The 21,552-nt window shown below is 48.0% G+C and overlaps 1 protein-coding gene across 1 annotated transcript in view; it reads right to left on the bottom strand.

Moving 5' to 3' along the window:
- Positions 1–2,216: 2,216 nt before the first annotated feature.
- Positions 2,217–21,552, bottom strand: part of CUL4A (cullin 4A) — a 46,052-nt gene continuing 26,716 nt past the window's right edge. The window contains exons 10-19 of the mRNA XM_002930498.4: positions 19,772–19,964; positions 18,272–18,376; positions 17,844–17,954; positions 17,676–17,761; positions 17,187–17,294; positions 12,469–12,582; positions 10,625–10,730; positions 10,267–10,439; positions 5,461–5,613; positions 2,217–3,812 (exon numbers count right to left, since the gene is read on the bottom strand). Coding sequence (XP_002930544.3) covers positions 3,717–3,812; positions 5,461–5,613; positions 10,267–10,439; positions 10,625–10,730; positions 12,469–12,582; positions 17,187–17,294; positions 17,676–17,761; positions 17,844–17,954; positions 18,272–18,376; positions 19,772–19,964 — 1,245 coding nt within the window. The 3' untranslated portion in view covers positions 2,217–3,716. The remainder of the gene's footprint in view (positions 3,813–5,460; positions 5,614–10,266; positions 10,440–10,624; positions 10,731–12,468; positions 12,583–17,186; positions 17,295–17,675; positions 17,762–17,843; positions 17,955–18,271; positions 18,377–19,771; positions 19,965–21,552) is intronic.

Below are 21,552 nucleotides of genomic sequence, written 5' to 3'. Positions count from 1 at the left end.
CTGACCGAAGCGCTCAGAATCGGGACAGACATAGGGGAGAAGCGCTGGGGGCAAATACGGGCCTAACGTCCCCTTGTTCACAGTAGATTCTCTTGAGAATCAGCAAATTCGGTTTCAAGGAATCGGAGGTTCGAACAATGACAGGAAGTAGATGACGCGGCCGGGGCGTGGGGCCGGAGGGGCGCCACTGTTTTTCTTCATTTGTCATTAATGGTACTTACGTCGTTTTGACAGAAATTCAGACAGTGGGAAGGGTATGCAGCGCAAGTCCACTCTGCCCTGTTCCTCGCCCTCCAGGACGCCACGCACACTCGCCCCTCGGTCCCTCGCACACTCGCTGGGACACACACACTGAAACGTGCTGGTGGACACCCAGGAATTCTTCTGCGACGTGACAGCACCAGAAGTGCTACCAGGGGGTGAGTGGCAGCACGTTGCACGGTAATTGCCTGGGAATGGAATCTTTTGGGTCAAATGTACAGGCACCTCCGAAGCTGAGACAGGCCTGTATGCTCGCTGAGAGACTGTCACCCCACATCACCACCAAGGGCCCGCCTGGTCTGCCACACGTGCTTCCCTCCGTGGCCGCCCCAACCTCCCGCCTCTGCTGGCCCAGCCCCCACACCTGCTCGGGTCGTGGTTCTTCCCGCCAGGCCTCCCCAGTTCCCGCGGGAGGAGCGGGGGTGGGCAGGGGAGGCGGGCTGCACACCTCCCCTTCTCCCCTGCGGGTGGGTAGTGACGGCATCGACCAGGGATGTTGGCCACTGGGCCTGGACACGGGGTACGGGGCTTCCCTTCCACTCACTGCCCCCGTAGGCCAGTCTGCCCAGTCCGTGAACCCTGGCTTCTGTGTCTAGGCCCCAGTAGTCCCAGCCCTCCCATCTCCCTCCGCCCCTCCCTCTTGGCCCAGACCCTCACAATTCCTCACAATTCCTCACCCGGCGGCCAGCCTTCGTGGAGCCGGCTCACCCCCAGGGGCAGACCTGGCCTGCCCCCCATTCCAGGCCACCCAGGTGGCACCCCTCCTGGCTCAGGAAGCCTCTCCGCACGATGGTGCCCAAACATCTGCAAAGCTCTGAACGGACGTGTCTCAAAATGATCCCTTGGAATCCACCCTGCCTCCAGCCGTGGCTTCTCTCCTTTCTGGAAACCACAGTGGGTGGGCGCTCATCGTAACCATCTCCTCGGCGTGGCCCCTTCTCTTAAAGCTCACCCAGAGCATGCACCCTCCACGCACACACAGGTCGCTGGCCTACGCTCGTCCACCGGCCACTGTATGCACACTCAAGTAATGAGTACTTGAGTCCTATCCGGAAGCCCCAGGCACACTGTTCCCCATGAAAACTTTCAGAACGCTTGTCACTTGAGAAAAGAATGTATCTTGATTCATGGTTAGAGTTTTTTCCCAATGAGAATTAAAAAAAAACTTGTATCTCATGTTTTCTTCTTCTATTTATGGCTTCGTTTTTTTTGCTAACACTTCAATCTTTGACCACTGCAATTTACTTTGGTGTCAAGAAGGAGATGGTCCAACTGTGGTTTTCTCGAGGTGGTAATTCAGGTCCTGCCCGATGACGCGCCCTCACGTGGCACCGTGCCAGGAGCATGTCATTTCATTGACACCACGCTAGGACAGGCTCTAAAACAACTTGTGGCAACTGCCCGCCTGTTTTCTCCTGTGACTCCAGACTCACCTGGTCTGTGCTCTACGGTGAGGGCTGTATGGCGTCCTCAGATGCTGCAGATAAGCATAAGGTCAGCCACTCTGCTCCTTCCTCAGGCTTTCTCTCTGCTCCCACGTCATTTAAACACGCTTTTCATGTGCATATTTCCCTGTCTGCTACTAGGAATTTTGTCACTGTTTTGTGGCTATTGAAAACATGACTTTCCATTATATTTTGGCTTTTCTGTTAATTTTGTGTTCTGTTAAAAACTTAGTTCTTTTTTTTTGGTCACAGCTTTTTCTCTGCTTCTCTTAGATTTTCTGGGCTCGCCTCCTCTCCAATTTCACGGCTTCTTTCTCCCTCACTTCCCACACCATTTGTTCGGCCACATTGGCCTTTAGACTGCAACAACACCCTCCCCGGCCCCTGATTCGTGAGAGGACGGGACAGCTCAACTCCCGAGACGGTGGCCCCGTCTGCCCCACTTCCGCGTCTCTCTGTCCGCTGTCCTGGACGTGGATTTTAAGTCGAAGAGTTATGAGGAATGTGCAGTTTGCATACCACAAGTTTTATTAATGTAATTTTAAGGCCAATTAAACTAATTTTATTCAGGGTTAAGTCTACATTAAATTACAAGATTAACAATCTCTAGAGATAATAAACGTAAAGTTTAAGAAGTAGAAATCTATTTGGTCTTTTACAGACCACATATTATAGAACTGACAAATGAAAATTTACAAATATAGAAATAATGATACTTCAAGGGTGAGGATTTTCACATGGAAACCCATAAGATGTCGTATCTTAAACACGCATGTTTCAAAAAGGGAGAAATTTTTAATAATTTAGCACAAAATTAAATTATATAAACTTGGTATATCCCAGAAAATATTGCTTTAAACACTTATACCATGATCAAAATTCCTTTGGTAGCTTTTAATCAAAATGAAACATGCTATTTATGTAAAATATAAAGTACTTTTAAATGTTACCAGAAAAGTATCTTTGTTACAGTTACGGTACTAACATCATCGTCCCCCTGCTCAACCTCACCTATACACACACACACGAAACCAGGTGCCAACAAAATCGTTTTACTCTTTTGACAAAATAATCTCTGCTTCACAACATCAAGACTTGGAGTCTCCTATAAAACTTTTTACACTGGTCACAGCACAGACAGCAAACGGCCGTCCCTGCGCAGGACTGTAAAAACAAACCAAACTTTATTCGAGCAATTAAACAAATCAAACAGCAGTTACCCCGATGCAAAAATAGGGGCTGCTGGACGCAATCTTAGCAGAGTAAACACAAACACACCGCCCCAAACCCTAAACAGAAAACTCACAAACAACTCAGTGGAAGTAGAACAAAGATGCGCGGGTTCCCGCAGCAGGCGCGCCCGACCGGTGTTGTCCCGGCACACGGGAGAGTCTCACCGAGAAACCTCGCTCTGAAGTCAGTCATCAGAGCTTAAAACGTATGGAAAATAAAGGAAACAAACAGATGCCTGTATGAGGTTGCATAATCGATCAGCCAGTGTCTGACACCGACTGTTTCTTTCTAACGCTCACCCGCGAGGGGCTCGTTTCGAACCCAAGCGTCCCGCCCACCGAGAGCGCCTGCCTTCAGGAGTCCAGCAGCCGCCTCTGCGGCCCGCACATGCAGCATGGAGGTCTGTTCAGCTGTGCACTCATGATCACACACACCCCAAACCAAACCTTCAGCCTTCCGCCACAAGAGCAACATCTTACAAAGGAAACTCTTTTAACCAATATCTTCTTGTCCAATCTCAGTTATTCTGCAACAGAGCAACAGAAACGATTTAAACACCAAAGAGAGTAAGAGGAAGAACTGGAGGGAAAGACACATATGCCGTTTGCAAACCCTTAAGCTTTGTGAAGGGTGATCCAAGAATCATCTCTTTTCCTTCTAATCCCAAAGTCTCCGTGCTGGCTCAGTGTCAGAAGTCCTGGAAACAGCACGGAAGTGTGTCACTGCTCTGAAGATACATTCTAGTGTCTCGCTGAGAGAAAACAGCTGGCCGACACGTCAGGCCACGTAATGGTACTGATTCGGATTGTCCTTGTCTCTCTCCATATAGTCTCTGTCTATAAGAGATTCAATTCTCTTTTTCAAATCTCCAGGCTGAAAAGGAAAAACAAAACCCCTTCATTATAGTGGCATTAAATTTACACACATAGGGAACAGCACACACACGGAATATGTGGTTTTAATTACGTACATATATTACATACATAATTATAGAAAATGTACGAATCTATATGTAAACTATTTATAATCATAAGCTAATTATAAAATGAACCCAATGGAAGTCCCTACGCTTCAAAGACAATGCTAACGTTATCTCTTGATGGAAGTGCTCCCATGTGTATTGACAGAGCAGGCCGCAAGTGGTCAAGCCAGCACTCTCACTCATTCACTCACTCACTCACAAGCACAGCAGACCCTACTCCAGGTAACACATTCCGTTTGTCTGATGGGGAAGTGTGATAACGTCTCAGGGCATCTTTATCCTCCGTAAGGACCTGTCTCCTTAAGTACTGTGTTGTGTTAGTGCGTACTGACTATCTGTGCTCTGCGGAGGGAGGGGGACCCCAGACTGCAAGTGCTCCCGAGCTGAAAGCAGATGACGGCATCAGGATGGGGCTGCTCGGGAAGGGTGCCCCCGGCTCTGCTGTGGTAGGAAGCACACTTGTGTTGCTTATGAACAGCTTCTCCCTGTACGAGAGCACACGCTCTCTATCAAAAGGCCTAACCTCCGCTCAGGGACAGATCAGACGTTCACAAGATACGGATCAGGGCTGCACTGCCACTACAGCTGCCGCACACCTCACCCGCCGTTTAGTCCTTTACCTGCTGGGTCTCTCATCGGCAAAGGGAAAGCGAACACTCGCCCTGGCTAGAGGTAGGAAAGCATGGTGTCCGCAGAAGGGTTTTGTGACTGCGCAGGACTGCGGAGAACAGCTGTCGCTGCAGGGCACAGCAGCCCCGTGCTTGCTCAGGTAAGACAGCTCTGGACGTATCGGCGGTCTGCTCACTGATCCACCTCAACTCCACCCCCTCAGTGAAGACGGAGGCTCAGCTGCTCCTCTACCCACCTGGACAACACAGCATCAGGGAACTTCCAGCCCAGAGAAACACGGGGCCAGGCCCAGGCGCTGAAAAGCCAGGTCTCATGAGAGTCCCATACTTTCTAGGTGGAGGCTCATGTTTTAAAGAGCTTTTCCTACTGCTTCCCTAACTGGTCTGTACTCCACATACATCCCTATGTCCGGGGCAGTAGCTCTCAGTCCTAGAAACACGCATGAACTGAGCGGTTTCAGGGTTGTCTTTCTCATGCACAGAAACAAGGAGATATGTCAAAACAGAAAATGCTCTGGAGTTTGTCAATGCTGAGTAAATGAGCTGTCAGCAGGATTTCCTCAAATTCCCATGGCATAACCTGAACAGCTACACTACTGGGAAACACCGTCTGGAGCTCCGCCACGCACCTCCTCTTCCCCTCCTGAAAAGGTAACAAGTACAACATCCCTGCAAGGGGGAGTTTTAGGGACTTCTAATTCCTATGACGCTGATGAACCACATCTGGGATAAAGACCCTACTGTCATCACTTGCCGGTTGTTGGACACTTGGTGGGCACACAAAGGTAGATTTGTGCAGGAAACCATCACCTGTGACACAGGACAAAGGAGTCTATGGTGTTAAGAACTGATCGTGCTTTTCAATGTCCAGCACCATCCTACAAGTTTAAGTAAGCTCATACACATTTACCTTTACTGGAAATTTCAGCTGATTATACAATTCGGAAACGAGAAGGTTATGACCAAGAGTCTTTCTCATCTTCATTATTCTGACAATAGCAGCGTCAATCTGATACTGTCTGTCCTGAAACACGCGCTCGGTGGTGCTGACTTGTTCCTCCACCTGCATACGCATGAGAGAGCGAAGTGAAAGGTGTATTTCAGTGTCATTTCATATTGCTGAGCTTGATGAGAAGCTTCTGATGCAAAGAAAGGCCAAACGTTGGATAAATTCTGTTCTGCTGTGTTCTGCATTTTTACCCGTTCAAGCAAAACCTAGCTTCCCAAGGACAGCACGACTTCAATATCAAAGCTTGAAAAATAAACTTGGGTTTCTCTTCTAAAAAAGCTACAAAATACTACATAAACTCTATATAATCCTGGATTAGATCTGGTAGCCAGGAAAAAAACAAATCAAAATAAAACAAAGCGTAACAGCTAGCAGAGTTTATTCTAGAAGCTTTGCTCAACATCAGGAAACCTACTCCTGTAACTAATATCACAGCAGTTTCAAGGTTAGATTATATGATCCTCTTGACAGATGCTGCGAAGGCACAGTAAAACTCAGTCTATTCTTTTTTTTTTAATTTTTATTTATTTATTTGACAGAGAGAGAGACAGCCAGCGAGAGAAGGAACACAAGCAGGGGGAGTGGGAGAGGAAGAAGCAGGCTCATAGCCGAGGAGCCTGATGTGGGGCTCGATCCCATAACGCCGGGATCACGCCCTGAGCCAAAGGCAGAGGCTTAACCACTGTGCCACCCAGGCGCCCCAGTCTATTTTTTTTTTTTTAAAGATTTTTTAAATTTCTTTATCTGACAGAGATAGAGACAGCCAGCGAGAGAGGGGACACAAGCAGGGGGAGTGGGAAAGGAAGAAGCAGGCTCATAGTGGAAGAGCCTGATGTGGGGCTCGATCCCATAACGCCGGGATCACGCCCTGAGCCGAAGGCAGACGCTTAACCGCTGTGCCACCCAGGCGCCCCGCCCCAGTCTATTCTTGATCTAAAACAAATGTCAACATACAAGGAGCAATTAAGAAAAAAACCTCAGGATAAAAAGCTAGTATCAGAAGCAAATGGCAAATACTGGTAACAACTTCATGTTACAGAGCAACCTAATGGAGATCCGCAGATCTCGGGCAGGCAGGGGAGAGGCAGGGCCGTGCACGTATGCGAGGTAAGTACGTTTCAGAAAGACAGAAGCCAAGCTTTCCAAAGGGATCCATGACCCCAAAAAGGTTAATGTTCCCTGTACTTGAGATTTAAAAAAAAAAAAAAAATCACGAAGTGAAGAAAATGCCTGGTAGCACTATTACTCCCTAAAAACGCTATTTCGGGGGTGGGGGTGTGTGCCTGGGTGGCTCAGTCGGTTACGCACCCGACTCTTGATCTTGTTCCGCACTGGGTGTGGAGCCTACTTAAAAAAAAGTTATTCCAGAGGTCCTAGCTATGCACTAAGAGAACTAGAGAGGTTTACTGAAAAGGAGCAGACACACGATAGTTGCTTGTAGAGGAGCTTCAAATCCAGAACTCCAAGAAAATCAACTGAGAAACCATCAAAGAGCATGAGAATGTAGTGAAGTGGCTGGATACGAGATAAACGGTGCTCATATATACGTACTGGTAGTAACTAGTCATACATGTCAACAGAGAAGATGCCCCTTTAGCCGGTGCATTTTATTGGCCCTTCTTGCCTCAAGTCTTCAGTGCCTTCCCCAAATCCTTTATAGGTGTGACCAGTCTCTACAGAATCTGTCTGTGACCTGGCCTCTTCGGGCCCCACCCGGCTCAGCTTTGCCTTCAGTGGGAAAGCCTTCCCTGGCCCACGGCATTAGACTTTCCTGTACTTCTCCACCCTAACTTTGACCTCAAGTCTAACAAGTTCATCAATGTGTAATCATTGGGTACCTGTCTGCTCAAAGTTCCTTGAAACAGAGATTTGTAAGAATACATTATCGTTAATGGATGAATTCTCAGTGCTTCACAGAGGACCTGGGCCAGAGAAGGTGCTTAATAAGCATTTGTTGAACTATCTAATAAAGAAACATGCAAGACTTTTAGTAGAACACTCCCATGAAGAGAAGAGACTTACACTCCTGTATATACAAACATGGATATGAATCAGATTTAGTATATGGTAAAAATAAAAACTGAAAATTAGTGTAATGCAGTCTGAATAAAAAATGCCCATGTTATTTGGGGGACAAAGACAGGACAAAATTAATCTCAAGCTCACTGGGAGAATAAATTTATAGGAACAGGTACATTAATGAAAAGAATTTGGGTGCTGGCTATGGAACAGATCAATAGAATTTCTAGAATAGAATTGAGAAATTGACCCATAACATGTGAATTTAATAAGTAAAGGTGACAATTCAAATAAGTTGTCAGAAAATGGTATTTTCAATTCAGTTTTAGAATAGAAAGAGTGCTTTTTGATATTAAAATAATTTCTACATTGCTCAAAGAAAAACTTAAATGTAAAAACTACTAGAAAAATACAAGTAATTATTTTTAAATGTTGGGGTAAAGGAAGGTTTTTCCTAGGCACGATCCTGAAGTCAGAAACTATAAAGGAAAAGACTATACTTAAGAACTTAAAAACTTCCATGTGGGGGATAGGAAAAACATCTCAAAACACAAAATTATCTGTCACAAATGATGAAGGGTCAATCTCTTTAATATATAAAGGACAAGTACTAAGGAGAGAAAGAATATGCCAGCATGTGTGCCAGTGACTTGAACAAGGAATTAATTAGACGAAAATACAAATGGCTCCTGGTACTACAGTCAGCAACATTTCTACAGTGCTGACAGGTGCTTGGCCAAGAGGTTTTGTAAACACTGGTATTTAATTCACACGACCTGGGGTGGTATTACGTCTACTTTAAAAGATGAAGAATTGAGGATCAGAAAAGACTACATAATCTGCATAAGCTACCAAGTGGCATAAAGATGCTCAAAGAAATTCAAGCAAAAACGGCAATGAACTATTTTTGTGCCTGTTAAGAACAGGGTGGGCAAAGGGCAGGTGGACGGAGGGCTGGTCCTCCTGTAACACTGGACGCTGAAATCTGGTAAAAATCTGTCAGACTTCCATTTGGCAAAGGGTGGTCAAACTAACAAAAGTACACGTTCTTTGACCCTGTAACTCCAGGGAAACAATTTTATTATTTATTTATTTATGTTTTAAAAGAAATGTATTAGAGAGAGAGCGAGCGAGAGGGAACACAAGTGTGTGGGGGGGGCAGAGGGAGAGGGAGAAGCAGACTCCCCGCTGAGCAGGGAGCCCGACCTGGGACTCGATCCCGGGCCCCTGAGATCATGACCTGAGCTGACGGCAGGCGCTTCATCGACCGAGCCCCCAGGTGCCCCAATGGGCGACGATTTTATACTAAAGAAACAATCTAACAGGCACATAGGAATCTCTGTGCCAGAAGTTTCACGTAAACTTATTTGCAGCAGAGATGGAAGGAACTTAAATGCCTTTCGACAAGGGCCGAGCTCCTGTAGATTCACACAGCCAGCTACTCTGTGCCCATGAGAAACCAAGTCCTGACACGGAAAGAGGCCCACAATAAAGTAAGAACAGGTTACAAGGTGGTACATACAAATGGCATATACAGAGTAATCCCATTGAAGAAAAAAAAGATTATATATTTACATCACAGGAAAGAGCTACGAGAGTGCAAATGAAAGTGGCAGTAGAGGTTACCTCTAGGGGAGAGAGAGGACAGTCCCACTTTGAAATTATAGCTCCAAAATTGTACTCTATCAGAAATCCCTAATATTAAAAAAGATGGAGCAAAGAATATATGCATTTAAGTCTTTAACAAATATGTCAAATTGCCCACTAAAAGCATCTTCTAAAAAATAAAAACATAAATGCCTGTTTTCTCACATACTTGCCAACTCTGGATACTATCAAACTTCCAAACATTTCCTAATTGATAGTGAAAAGTAGAATATTATCTTAATTTCAATTTAAAAAAATTCCTGATGAGAATGAACATCTTTTATATTGTTTACTAGTCCTCTGCATTTCTCTTTGTAGAATTTAAACTTACTTCCAGCTGGGCTACACCTGAACTCCTGCTGGCAGTGAGGTGGCCAGTATGCACTGCTGGGAGCGGAGAGGCTGGGAACCCACCCGAGGTCAGCTGAAGCTGCTCTTGTGTTGTCTGAGGCAACCTCGCGCCCTCACAAGGACGCTCCCCTCATTTACGTGCTCGGAGGCAGCTGGACGCCCGCTTACGTACGTGGTACCAGGGTGCCACTGCCCTCCTGGCCTACGTGCGCGACAACAGCGCAGGGGCACAAGGGCTTCCGTATCAGGACGGGCCCGAGGGCAGTGGTACAGAATGTGCTCTGGATACGAGACAGCCGAGCAGCCGAGAATCTCACCAAAGCTACAGGCGCTCCACTGCACAGGCCGCAGCCACGTCGTCAGTGGGTCTGTGACACCCACGACCCCCAGCACTTCTAGCCCAGACCCTGGTGAAGCCAAGGCTGAAATGCCCTGCGCAAAAGTAAGAAGGCAAGTGACTGGGCTTTGGACACAAGCTCTCGACGCGACCAGAACCCGGCGCAGAAGAGCTGGCTCTCACTGCACTTCTGTGAAGAGGGATGGTCACTCACGCGCATTCCTTTCTCACGTTCATTCCCACCGTGAATACCAAGTCAAGCAACGCCACGTTAGGGTGCTCGGAAAGGACTCTAAGCACCGAGGGCCCCTCAGTGAGTGCCTGGCGGGTAAAACAAGGAAGTCGGTACGTACAGTTTCCTTCATCTGGATCTGGTTGATCTTTATCCGAAACAACTTGTGCTTGAACTCCCCGTTGAACGTGAACGTGTCCCCGTCTTCCACCTCCTTCCCTTTGGGACTTTTAACCAGAACTCGTGCTTTGCCACACGCCAGGGACTGTAGCGTCCTTCGCAGTTCGCTGTCCTCTGAATGGGGAGAAAACCAGGCAGCGGCCACCATCAAAGTGAGTGAGACTCGGCAAGAGTGAAAGGAGCCACGCTCTCAGTGTGGCTGGCAGAGACCAAGCCTGCATCTTCTCTTCAACAACTACATGTTTTAAGAACAAGGACACACAGAAACCACACGTTTACCCAGAGAGGAGGACTCTTACCTATCCCCGTGGCCATTTTTATTTCTTCGAAGCTGAACCCATCCCCTTCATTGAACATGAGGAGCACCAGCGTCTGGAAGAGGGACACCTGGAACTCCTTCTTTCCCTTAAAGAAAACGGGCGTGTCACGTGTGAAGCTGTCTGCATAATCTTTGGAAAAGCTTAAGAGGTTTCTTTTCGCTCTCAAACTTTGTGGGGTATGGGGCTAGGAAATTATTAATCAGCCACCAAACAAGAAGAAATTAAGTAAATGATATACAAGAATAAAATGACTCGATATTGCATTTGAAAATTCTTTTCTTGAAACATTTTTTTTTTTTTAAGATTTTTTAATTTCTTTATTCGACAGAGATAGAGACAGCCAGCGAGAGAGGGAACACAAGCAGGGGGAGTGGGAGAGGAAGAAGCAGGCTCATAGAGGAAGAGCCTGATGTGGGGCTCGATCCCATAACGCCGGGATCACGCCCTGAGCCGAAGGCAGATGCTTAACCGCTGTGCCACCCAGGTGCCCCTCTTGAAACATTTTTTAACATAGTAAAGGATTCTTCAGTAAATCGTGAACAAGAGGATTATCATTACTTGAAGTCACATACTGCTCACCCACGTCCAGCAGCCCCCCCCCCAACCCATTTTTAGCCTGTAGAGGTCCTTTTCATGGTGCTGGGAGTGCCGCTGGAGGGGGCAGAACACGTACGAAGACGCTGGCAGAAGATCCAGCCGACACCTTGGTTAACAGACTGAGTGAACGTGCACAGAGGTGACCATGAACTTGGCCTAGCCTCCCCCTGTATGTGCCTGTGATGTGCTCAACCACGCAAACTGGGCCTTGGACCTCACACCGTCTCCCACTCTTATTCCCCAAGTCCCCACGGCAGAGGCCCACACACGCACGCAGTGAGCTCCGTGCGAAGGAAAGCTGCGGGGATCTGGGGGAGGGTCACGTGTGCAGAGGCAGGTAAGGGTATGTGTAATTTACACACATTGTATATATGCTTGCCTCATTTATAGGACACAGTGCATTAGAAAGAGCTAGCAAACAGAAATTTTGTAAATTTTCTGCCTCGTGTATCCAACCAGATTTAATTTATAAAACTGAAGTTAAACGGAACACCAAGGCACTGTTTTGTGACTTGCTTCTTTCTGTTATCAATACATGGTGTGCACTTTCCCGTATCTTGACCCTTTCCACACTAGCACTGCAACCAGCAGGCTTATTCTTGATTATGAGAACGCCTCAATAAGATGGATTTCCAGAACTGGCACTACCGTGACGAGGCCTGGGACGTCAGAGGCCGGAGCTGCACTGCCAAACTGCCCTCCCTAAAGCTCACAGGCTCCCTCTCCCACTAGCGACAGGTGCTGCGCCTCCAAGTTTTAGCCTTGACAGGTTCTGTAGGTAAAATGTGGTATTTTACTGCATTTTAGTCTGTAACCCTTTGGCAGAGAAGTAGAACATATTTTCATTGACTTCGACTTTTGTAGCCTTGCTTTCATGAGGTCCCTCTGCACGACCTCTGCTCTTTCCGACGTACGGATGCTTCAAGTGCGTCACCTTTGCACAGAGGTCGGGCTAACCTTCTCCATATCGTTCCGCTTCTAGTCTGCGTGCTGCCCGAGCCAGCACTCCTTTGCTCTTTTTTTAGTCACGTAAATGCTTTCCTATTTTTATTGATTTCTTATTGACTTTCATCGACTGGAATATTACTCCTTCAACTATTTAATTTTATTGACCCAGAAAAGCCAGTACTGAGTTACACTGAATAATCTTTTCCTTTGTTACCAAAGTTCAACAATTTAAAAAATGCTAGTAACATATTTATAAAAAAGTGAAACAAAGAACTTACTTCCTTAAACTCTGCTTTTAAAACGGCATGCCCCAGTGTAGTTTGCCACTGAAGTTTTCGACCGCTGTGCTTTCCGAGATAAAATGTCTTAAATACTTCCTGAAGTTTAACCATCTGCCAAGCACAGGAAACAACAAACGTTAATTGTGCTAAATAAACACCGTTCATCTACAGAACCACATGTTGCTCAATTTACAGAGTTTTTACGATTTTTCACAGCTGAGTGGAAAGATCAGTTCTGTCTTTTGAGCACTGTTTTTCTGGATTATTCTACGACCTGTGAACATGTGCGCCATCTGGGGTTTTCCTCCTGCGTGCAATGCTGCCTGAAGTGGTGCCCGAGGCACTTGCCGTACACACAGGCTGCGTCCACACCGCACCTGGGGCTCCCCAGCCAGCGTCACGTACCCGCCACACAACCGAGGCCGTCCCCAATCAGAGACGCTCTCCGCAGGCCTAGCCGCGGCATCAGGTCTCGGTGCTCCGACCGTGCACTCCAGGGCTCTGGCACTGGCCGCTGGCCGGGTGCTGTCTGACGCCGCGAGCGCCCGTGCACAGGAGGCACGACAGGCCACTGTCTCCATCGTTACTTTCTGTGAAGATTTCTCGCACCTTCCAGACTTCCTCCCACTTCTGTACTGCTGTGATCTCACTTCTAAGTTCATGAGCCCCTCCTCCTCGTCCGGGTGCCCACACCTCCTGCACCCCAGCACTCTGCTCTTCCTAATGGATGCCACATGACCCCTTCCTCCCTCACTCTGCTCAGCTCCCTGGACGTCCCCACCACTCCGGACCCAGGACAGCTGATGGTCTGTGCCGCTTCAGGCTTCAACTAGTGAAATGACCCTGCCTAACAGTTCTGCACGCAGCAGCCCCTGCCCTCCATGTCTCTGTCTCAATGTCCATTCCTTCTGAGCCTTCCTCGGTTGGTCTCCCACCCACCCTGGACACAGTGGCACCCTCAGCCCATGGTCCTGCGTGCCAGCGACTCGGCTCATTCCCTTGTCAGTATCCCTCGGCTCATTCCCTTGTCAGTATCCCTTGGCTGCTTCCAAGTTCTTAGCATAAAGAGCAAACTCTCTCGAGGCTTGCCATGGTCCCTTCCTTCCGAACCGCTGACTGTGCTGGCCTGTCCTGGGCCTCCTCCACTTGACCAAGCACGCTGTGCTGCCCTCCCTCAGGCTTCCAGTGGGAACCTGCTGCCATGCCCACTCATCTTTAAGAGCTTCTTCCTCACGGAGGTCTTCTCCAGCTGCTCTTGGCTCTGACAGCACCTACAGCAACTTGTGAATGCCGCTCTTGCTGCCTGCTGCACCCCGTCAGTTCCTGTGTGCTCCGTCCAAACCAGAATGCCCATCAGCCTCACATCCGCGTGGCAAACGTGTCCTCACGCTTCCAGACTATCACCCACACCCATTACCCATCGTCAAGAACAAATCCCAGACACGACTGTCATTTCGTTCTAAGTCTTTTAGTATCTATCTGAAAAGCAGTGACTCTTTCAGAACACGTATCTACCACTGTATGACCCCCAAACAATAAAAGCTAATACTGTGATACACTTCCTAAAAACTTTTTCCCTGAGACTAATTCCTGGGAGCAGTACGAATAGTGAGAAGACAGCAGCTAACACTGGGTGATTACTATGCGCCAATTACAACCCCAGGCTCAAAATGGATCGGAGACCTAAATATGAGAGCTAAGACTATAAAGCTCTCAGCAGAAAATATAGGGGTAAATTTTCACGACCTTGGATTTGGCAACAGTTCTTAGATATGACACGAAAAAGTAACAACAGAGAAAACAGATCAGACTTTATGAAATTCTAAAATTTTGTGCAAAGAAAACTATCAAAAAAGTAAAAAGACATCTCACAGAATGGGAGAAGATAATTGCAAATCACATACCTGATAAGGATCTAGTGCCCAGAATACAGAAGAACCCTTATAATTGAGCATCAGAAAGACAGGTACCACACTCACAAAACGGGTAAGGGCCTTGCACAGATGGTTCTTCAAAGAGCTACAGCGGCGATGAGCACATGAACTGACGTTCAACGATACCGTTCTTCATCAGGAAAAGCAGATCACACCAAGATGAGACACTGAGTCACACCCACTAAGACAGCTAACAAGTGTGGATGAGGACGTGGAGACACTAGAAGGCCTGTGTGCCTCCGATGGGGGTGGGAAAGGAAGCAGGTACTGTGGAAAACCAGCAGTTTCTCCAACAGTCGAACAGGATTATCACGTGACCCAGAACTTCCACTCCCAGGTGTAGACCCCAAAGGAACTGAAAGCAGGGACTCTGGTATTTACACGTTCCTGTCACAGCAGTGACACTCACAGCAGCCAAAAGGTGGAAGCAACTCAAGTGTCCAGGGAAGGACAGATGGACAGACGGACAAAATGTGGTCTGTGCGCACCCCGGAGCATCACTCAGCCCTAAAAAGGAAGGAGGCACGACACAGGCTGCAGCATAGATGGGCCTTGAAAACAGGATGCCGAGTGCAAGAAGTCGGGCACAACAGGCCACAAAGTGTGGTTCCCATTATGTTCATATCCAGAACAGAAAATCCAGGGACAGCAGGTTAGCAGGTGCGTAGGTCTGGGCGGGTGAACGGGAGGGAGCACTCAATGGGTGCAGGGGTCTGTCTGGGAGGAACCAGACGAAGGCGCCCACAACTGCACAGCTTCAAGCGGTAAACTGTAGGTACGCTCCACCTACAACTGATTTATGTATATTTACATTGTAGGTATATTTTTTAAAAAGGCACAATATGGTAAGCCTCACTGATCTTTTGCTAGAAAACAAAAGAGTACTAAAAAACCCGTAAGGGCCTGTAGAAGGACAAAGGGCCTGAAAGGCGCTCCACCAGCCGGATGCGGGACAGCACGGACATTGAGGCAAGTAACCAAGAGTCCGTGAGTTCGTACAGATAAAGACAGAGAAAGCCACTGTTCGTGAAGGTGAAAGTGGACTCAGGCAGGAGAGTCTGATGGGGAAGAAGAGGAGTATCTTCCCACAGATTACTTCAAAATTACAAAAGGAAAAATACTAACCACAGTCGAGAACCCAGCTAACACCTTAACCCAATGATGACCTGGACCACCACCAACAGACAGGGGCTGCCGGACAGCATGGGCCTCCTGACGCCGTGCTGAGCAAACCCGTGTGCGATTCTGGCTGGACAAGCATGGCCTGGATCGAATCCCACATGCCCAACGGAGATAATTCATGAAAACTGCATGCGGTTCTCAAACGTGTGAGACTCCAGAAAGAAAGAGGGTGGCGTAGCTGTGACGGATGAAGACAACCACGGCTAAGAGCAGTGTGGGGCGTGGGCCGGGTCTGGACAAAAACAGAGAGAGCTCCCCATGGGATAATCGCCGCAGGGGCCTGACTCAACCACGTGCGTGGGGAAGCACCGGCCGAGGTATCCAGGGCTAGGAGCCTGCGTCTCACGTGGCAGGAACACGCTGCCCATCCCGCAGAGAGGTGCAGCAGCACCGGCTGCGGGCTGCAGACACGGGCATCAGCTTCTGCGGACGCTCGAACTATTCTTGCCAAGTCCCTAGAGTCTCCACGACCTCGAAAGCAGCAGCAGACAAACTCGGCAGCAACCCCACGAGGCACAGCAGTGACCTCCCCGGCCTGCTGAGCGCGGGCGGAGGCGAGGGACGGTTTTCTGCAGGAGGCTCCACCTTGCTGAGGGACACACAGAGGCCCCGGAGAAGGTGGGAACTGCGGGTGGGGGCGTGGAGCCCTGCAGGCCGCTTAGGACAGAGTCTCCACATCTGTAGACAGCAGACGCGCTCCCCAAAGCGTGGGGACTCCGGCAGGGTGGAGGGGATGAGCACAATCTGGGGTGCTGAGCCTGGGACATCCGTCCATGTGCACTCAGGCCCAGGGACCCACAGGGTGGAGTCTGAGGGCCTGTGTGGGCTGAGAAGGGAGCTGAATGGCTCTGGGAACGTCAGTGTGCAGAGCAGAGGCAGAGGAAAAACAGAAGACAATGTGTAATATAGGAGGTCAACTGTACTTCAACAATAAGTTAAAAACAAACAAACAATCAGAATAAAACGACAAAGGCAAACAGTGAGGTCAGAAACAGAAGAAAGTCCTGAAAGACATGGTCTTGGAAACAGAACAAGCAGCCCCCAGAGGGACTGTTTCCACCCTGGGCTCCCAGTCCCTGCACTCCACGCCTTTCTGCGCCCTTTCTAGATAACGTCCCTGCCGTTTCTACTTCCCGGTGCCACACCGGAAGCAGCCCTCTTCCCCGTCACTGGGTATTATAATTAATGGTGCTGGGGCTGACTTTAAGTTCCCGAGCCCAGGGTCCTCCCTCGAATCTGCAAATCCCCAGCAGGCCTGAAGCTGTGGCTGACCTATGAAGCTCTGAGCAGTGGCACCCATGAGACCCACCGTGGCCACACTGGGACGGAATGACAGCCAGCAAGTCGTGCCTCCCAGCACCTGTGCCGCTGCCTCCTCAACAGTCACCCAGGGGACTTTGGGGGGTGTGTGTGAGGGGGAGTCAGAAGGAGCCAGACAGGGACACAGGCAGTCACTGAGTAACACTGCTTTCCAGAGACTACAAGGACAGGGTGATTTAAAAAACCCTCTCATTAAGTATTTTGTGACAGATGACACGTCTGCACATGGGAAGCGTGTAAGGAGTCTAGCTGATATATAATGCTCTTCCGAACACTCACTTCTGGAGTTAAATGCACTTCCATAGGCGTGTATGTTGGCCAGTATCCCATCGTAAGTATATTCACTGTTAGGTCTATAGAGCCTGGGTCACTTTGATTCTGCATATACTAAAAACAAAGAAACAAGATAAAGTAAGTATTGCAGAGTATCATCAAAAACAACTAGTTCATAAAAAGGTAACTACAGTTCAACATGTGTTTGCACTTAGTCCTGAGAACACATCCCCTGAAGCCACGCGACGCGTCCCAAAGTCACTTGGGGTATCTTCCCCCCTTCGGGAACGCTACCAGCACAGCGCACTATTACACTTAGTTAAATCAAATTTCTGTTACACATTTTTAGGGATTATTTTTCTTTTTCATTTTGAATTTAAGTTACTCAAATGTGTGGGACACGAGGAGGGTCATTTTTAGGGCCGAGAGCTTGACATAACGTAGAGTGAGATCGCTTACATACAGCCGTTTTACTTGAACAAAAACACGGCTTGCCTGCTTGAACTGGACCATGATGTCCTTGGAGAGCTCCATGTCCTTGAACATGCCTTCCAGCTTGCTGGTGAAAGCGGCACCGCACTCTGGGACACAAGAGAGGGCGTGAGCACCACGGCAGACAGAGCCAGCACAGAGGAGGGCAGACCCCGGGGCCCGCATGCTCACCGTGCTTTAGTTTTGACAACATCGATTTCTCAGCATCCACTGAGGCGCTTTTCCCAACAAGGAGTCTTTTTGCCAAATCTTTTTTATAAAACGCCTCAAAGACATCTTTCCCTATTGATAACCAAATGAGAACGACATATAAGACATCAGACTGTTAAGACACAATTCTTCCCTGCGGCTGTGGACGGTCTAAGTGCCCGCTCTGTTGCAAGCCGCTCGCGTGGAAGCCTCCTGCGCCATCGCCCCAAGAGCGGGTTGCGACGCCATCGGAGGGCGGCCATCCCTCTATTTCCTGTGTTAGCGGTGAGGTGGAACTATCTCAGTCAAGCTTCCTCAAGAAAAGACAGGGCCCAAATACAGAGGTGTGCACGAGGGCAACCTGTTCTCCACGCTCAGTGTGAACAGGAGCAGCGCAGACTGTGTCTCACCGTGAATGAACCGGAATATTATCATGACCTTGTCAAGAATCCTCTCCAGCTCTTCGTCTGTTGCTTCTTTATTACCCGCTCTCAATTTTGAATCAACGTGCTTTGCTGTGAGATTAAGAGTTTAAATTATCTGAAGAGTATTTGTTATATGATACATTTTCTAAATAGAAAAAAAGAACATCTTCAATTTCTACAAGCAAAAGCAGATGGCAACACTCTGGAACCTTTCCAAAATGACATTATTATGTGACAAAAGGCAGGTAATCTGATTTTCTAAGATAAATATTTTCAAATCACATGAGAATAAATACTTGAGTCACATGCCTGGGTTTCATAACGCACTACTGCTCCAGAAACTGGAATGGCCCGTCTTTGAGACGTGGCACCCCTGAACCCAGGGAGAAGAGCAAGCCACTCGGCCTTGTTGATGAGACCACACGGATCAACTGTGGCTTCTAGAAGCCCAAACCCCAGGAGTTAAACATCCATCTTTGGAGAAACCACAATCCATAAAGTGGTACAAAGGCCAAACTAAACAGCCTTGTGAATTTCTTTTGTTGCTTTTTTATTTTTTTAAGAGTTTATTTTTTTAAGTAATCTCTACGTTCAATGTGGGACTCAAACCCACAACCCCAAGGGACAGAAGTTGCATGCTCCACCCCCTGAGCCAGCCAGGGGCCCCTCTTGTTGCTGCTTTTATTCGCTTTTTCCTTCACAATTTTTTATTATGAACTCTTCTGAACACACACAGAAGTAGAGAGCTGCATGGCGAACCCCACGTTCCCGTCACATATCCTCAACGACAATCAGTAAGCCCAACGTTGAGTCACTGTATTCACTATTTCTTTCCTTGCCCTTGCCTAAAAGCTTACACTGAGTAGCGAGAGGCTATGAATCCTGAAATATGTTTTGGTATCATAACAACATAACTGGATAAAGTGATCATTTAAAAACAGTTTCCTCTGAAACCATGTTATCTTTTAAGACCTCATCCAGTTTTGTCCTATTTCGGTACTGATGAGAGGATGTAAAGGCAGGGACTGAGTAACATCTTCACGCTAAACGTCCTCTAGAGATCAATCAAGTCATCCTCACAACCCAGAGGCATTCGTGTAGAACAAGTCCTCTTCATCCAGCTCCTGGCACAAGCTACTCACTGCAGTCAAGACAGAGCCAGGGCTCACTTTCACCACATACAGCTCTGGAGCCGCTAGTGCAGGAAATGCACGCATGGGTAAATCTTTGTCTCTTGCTTCTGTGACGTCAAGCTTCGTCTTTACAAAACTACTGCTACGTTCACCCTTACAGAAATGCCATGTGCTTATATACATACGTAATATACACAAACATCTTTAAAAAAAAAGTGTGTCCTAATAAGGTGTAATACAGATCCTTCCCCACCCTCCCCAAGAGGAGCTTCAACAATCTGGGCAAAAAACATTTGCTTGAGTTCTGCCTTCTTCTCCCATATTAATAAACTGTACGAAGTCTGTTTCCTACCTATCAGCTCTGCGGGCTTGTTTGGCCTCTTGTTGATGAACGTCTCGAAGGACTCCTTCATCAAGTTGACGAACTTCTCGTTCCTCTGGAAACACACTTCGATCACATGGTCCACCCGGTCCTTAAAGTCCAACAGGTCTTGTACCATATCTTTGTCTTTTTCAGGATTGATCACAATCGTTGTCCCAAAAGTCTACAAGCACACACAGACACACACCAACTCATCCACAGGCAACAGCACCACACATTTTCTCCTGCTCTCAATCATGATATTTCTATATAAATTAATTACTGTTGGTGTTAAATACTAAATAGTTTCAAGTTTCACCGATTTAGCCCACATTCAAAAAATTACGTGAATATACAATTAAAGCTTCAGTGTTACAATTCTGCTTCTGGAAGCACTAATTTATTAGGGTCCGCTGTTTTAAAAAAACCCTTTACGTAGGAATTCCGCAAGCAGAAGTTCCCACTAACCCAACACACCCACTTGGACTTCTTGACTGTACTGCTCTTTCGCCCCCCTGCTAACCATCAACAGGCCAGCTGTTAGCCTGTATTTTTAATGCAAACACCCTAACCAACATCGTAAAAAATCTGTATGTGACAGTAATGGCTGCCTGAGGGTACGCACTCCCAGGGGATATAAACCGTGCTGAGTACAACTCCTACTTGATGTGCTTACAAAGCAAGAGACGGCAGGCCCCAGATGCAGTCCCTGTGCTCAACCCCACACCAGCAGACGGAGACGTACTGCCTGCCCCTCCAAGGAATGGAGTCCTGGAGCACTCAATCACCACGCTTGCCAGCACCAGGGAGGTCCTCTGCCAGACAGATCCCTGCCATCCCCTAAGGAAGGTGACCTTGCCACACCAACCGCTCTTTGCTAGAAGAACTTCCTGTCCCGCCCCCTCCGGCCTGTAAGTCTCCTGTATCACACTGTCCCTGGAGCTCCTTTCTGTCTGGTGGATGGTACTGCCCGGTTCACGAATCACGAATACAGTCAAAAAGGTCTTCAAAACGTACTCAGTCAAATGTTGTCTTTTAATAGAAATAATACGTATGTTTTGGGAAAACGGCCTTAGTAGCACATATACATTTACACAGGTGTCCTGTATGTAAGGGGGGCAGAGTACTGGTGAAAAGGTACAGATGCCCTCTGGAGATAGCACCCTATGACCAGCAGAGCTGGGACTTCCTACTCTGTACCTCTCTGCACTGACTACATTTAAAAATAACACACACACACTGCCAAGGGTCAGCTCCTTCGATAACCACACACTGCGTTGCATCACGGTGTGACTGCTTGGCCTTGATGGACACTCAGGAACGGATCTGTACTACCCAGACTGACACTTGTGCAGGAGCTCCTCTGGTGTTTGGCGCACATTCCTGCTCCCTGGAGGGCTACTCGTCAGCAACACCCTCAGCCTCCACCAGACTGTGTGTGACATGAAGCCCTCCTGCTGATCAGCGGGGGTCAGCTAGGACTCTCAGACCCACGGCTGCCGCACACAACGTCCCGGGGAGGGGGGGAGTGGCGCATGTGCGCGTGAGTGTTCCATGTGCACACAGATGTGCAAGTTTAGGACTGACTGTTTCATAAAGCAGCACACAAGCTTCCCATTTTCCCTTCTATTGAACGGAACTTTTTCTTCTGGCAACTACAGATTCACATGCGGTGGAGAGCGGAGAGATCCCCTGCACACTTTGCTGAGCTCCCCCCGATGCTAACATTTGGCAGAATGACAGAGTAGCACCACAGCTGGGGTATGGGCACT

This window comes from Ailuropoda melanoleuca, chromosome 7 (genome assembly GCF_002007445.2).
Source record: "Ailuropoda melanoleuca isolate Jingjing chromosome 7, ASM200744v2, whole genome shotgun sequence".
NCBI lineage: Eukaryota > Metazoa > Chordata > Mammalia > Carnivora > Ursidae > Ailuropoda > Ailuropoda melanoleuca.
The sequence above is the reverse complement of the archived record's forward strand: the minus strand, read 5'-3'. Positions and strand labels throughout refer to the sequence as shown.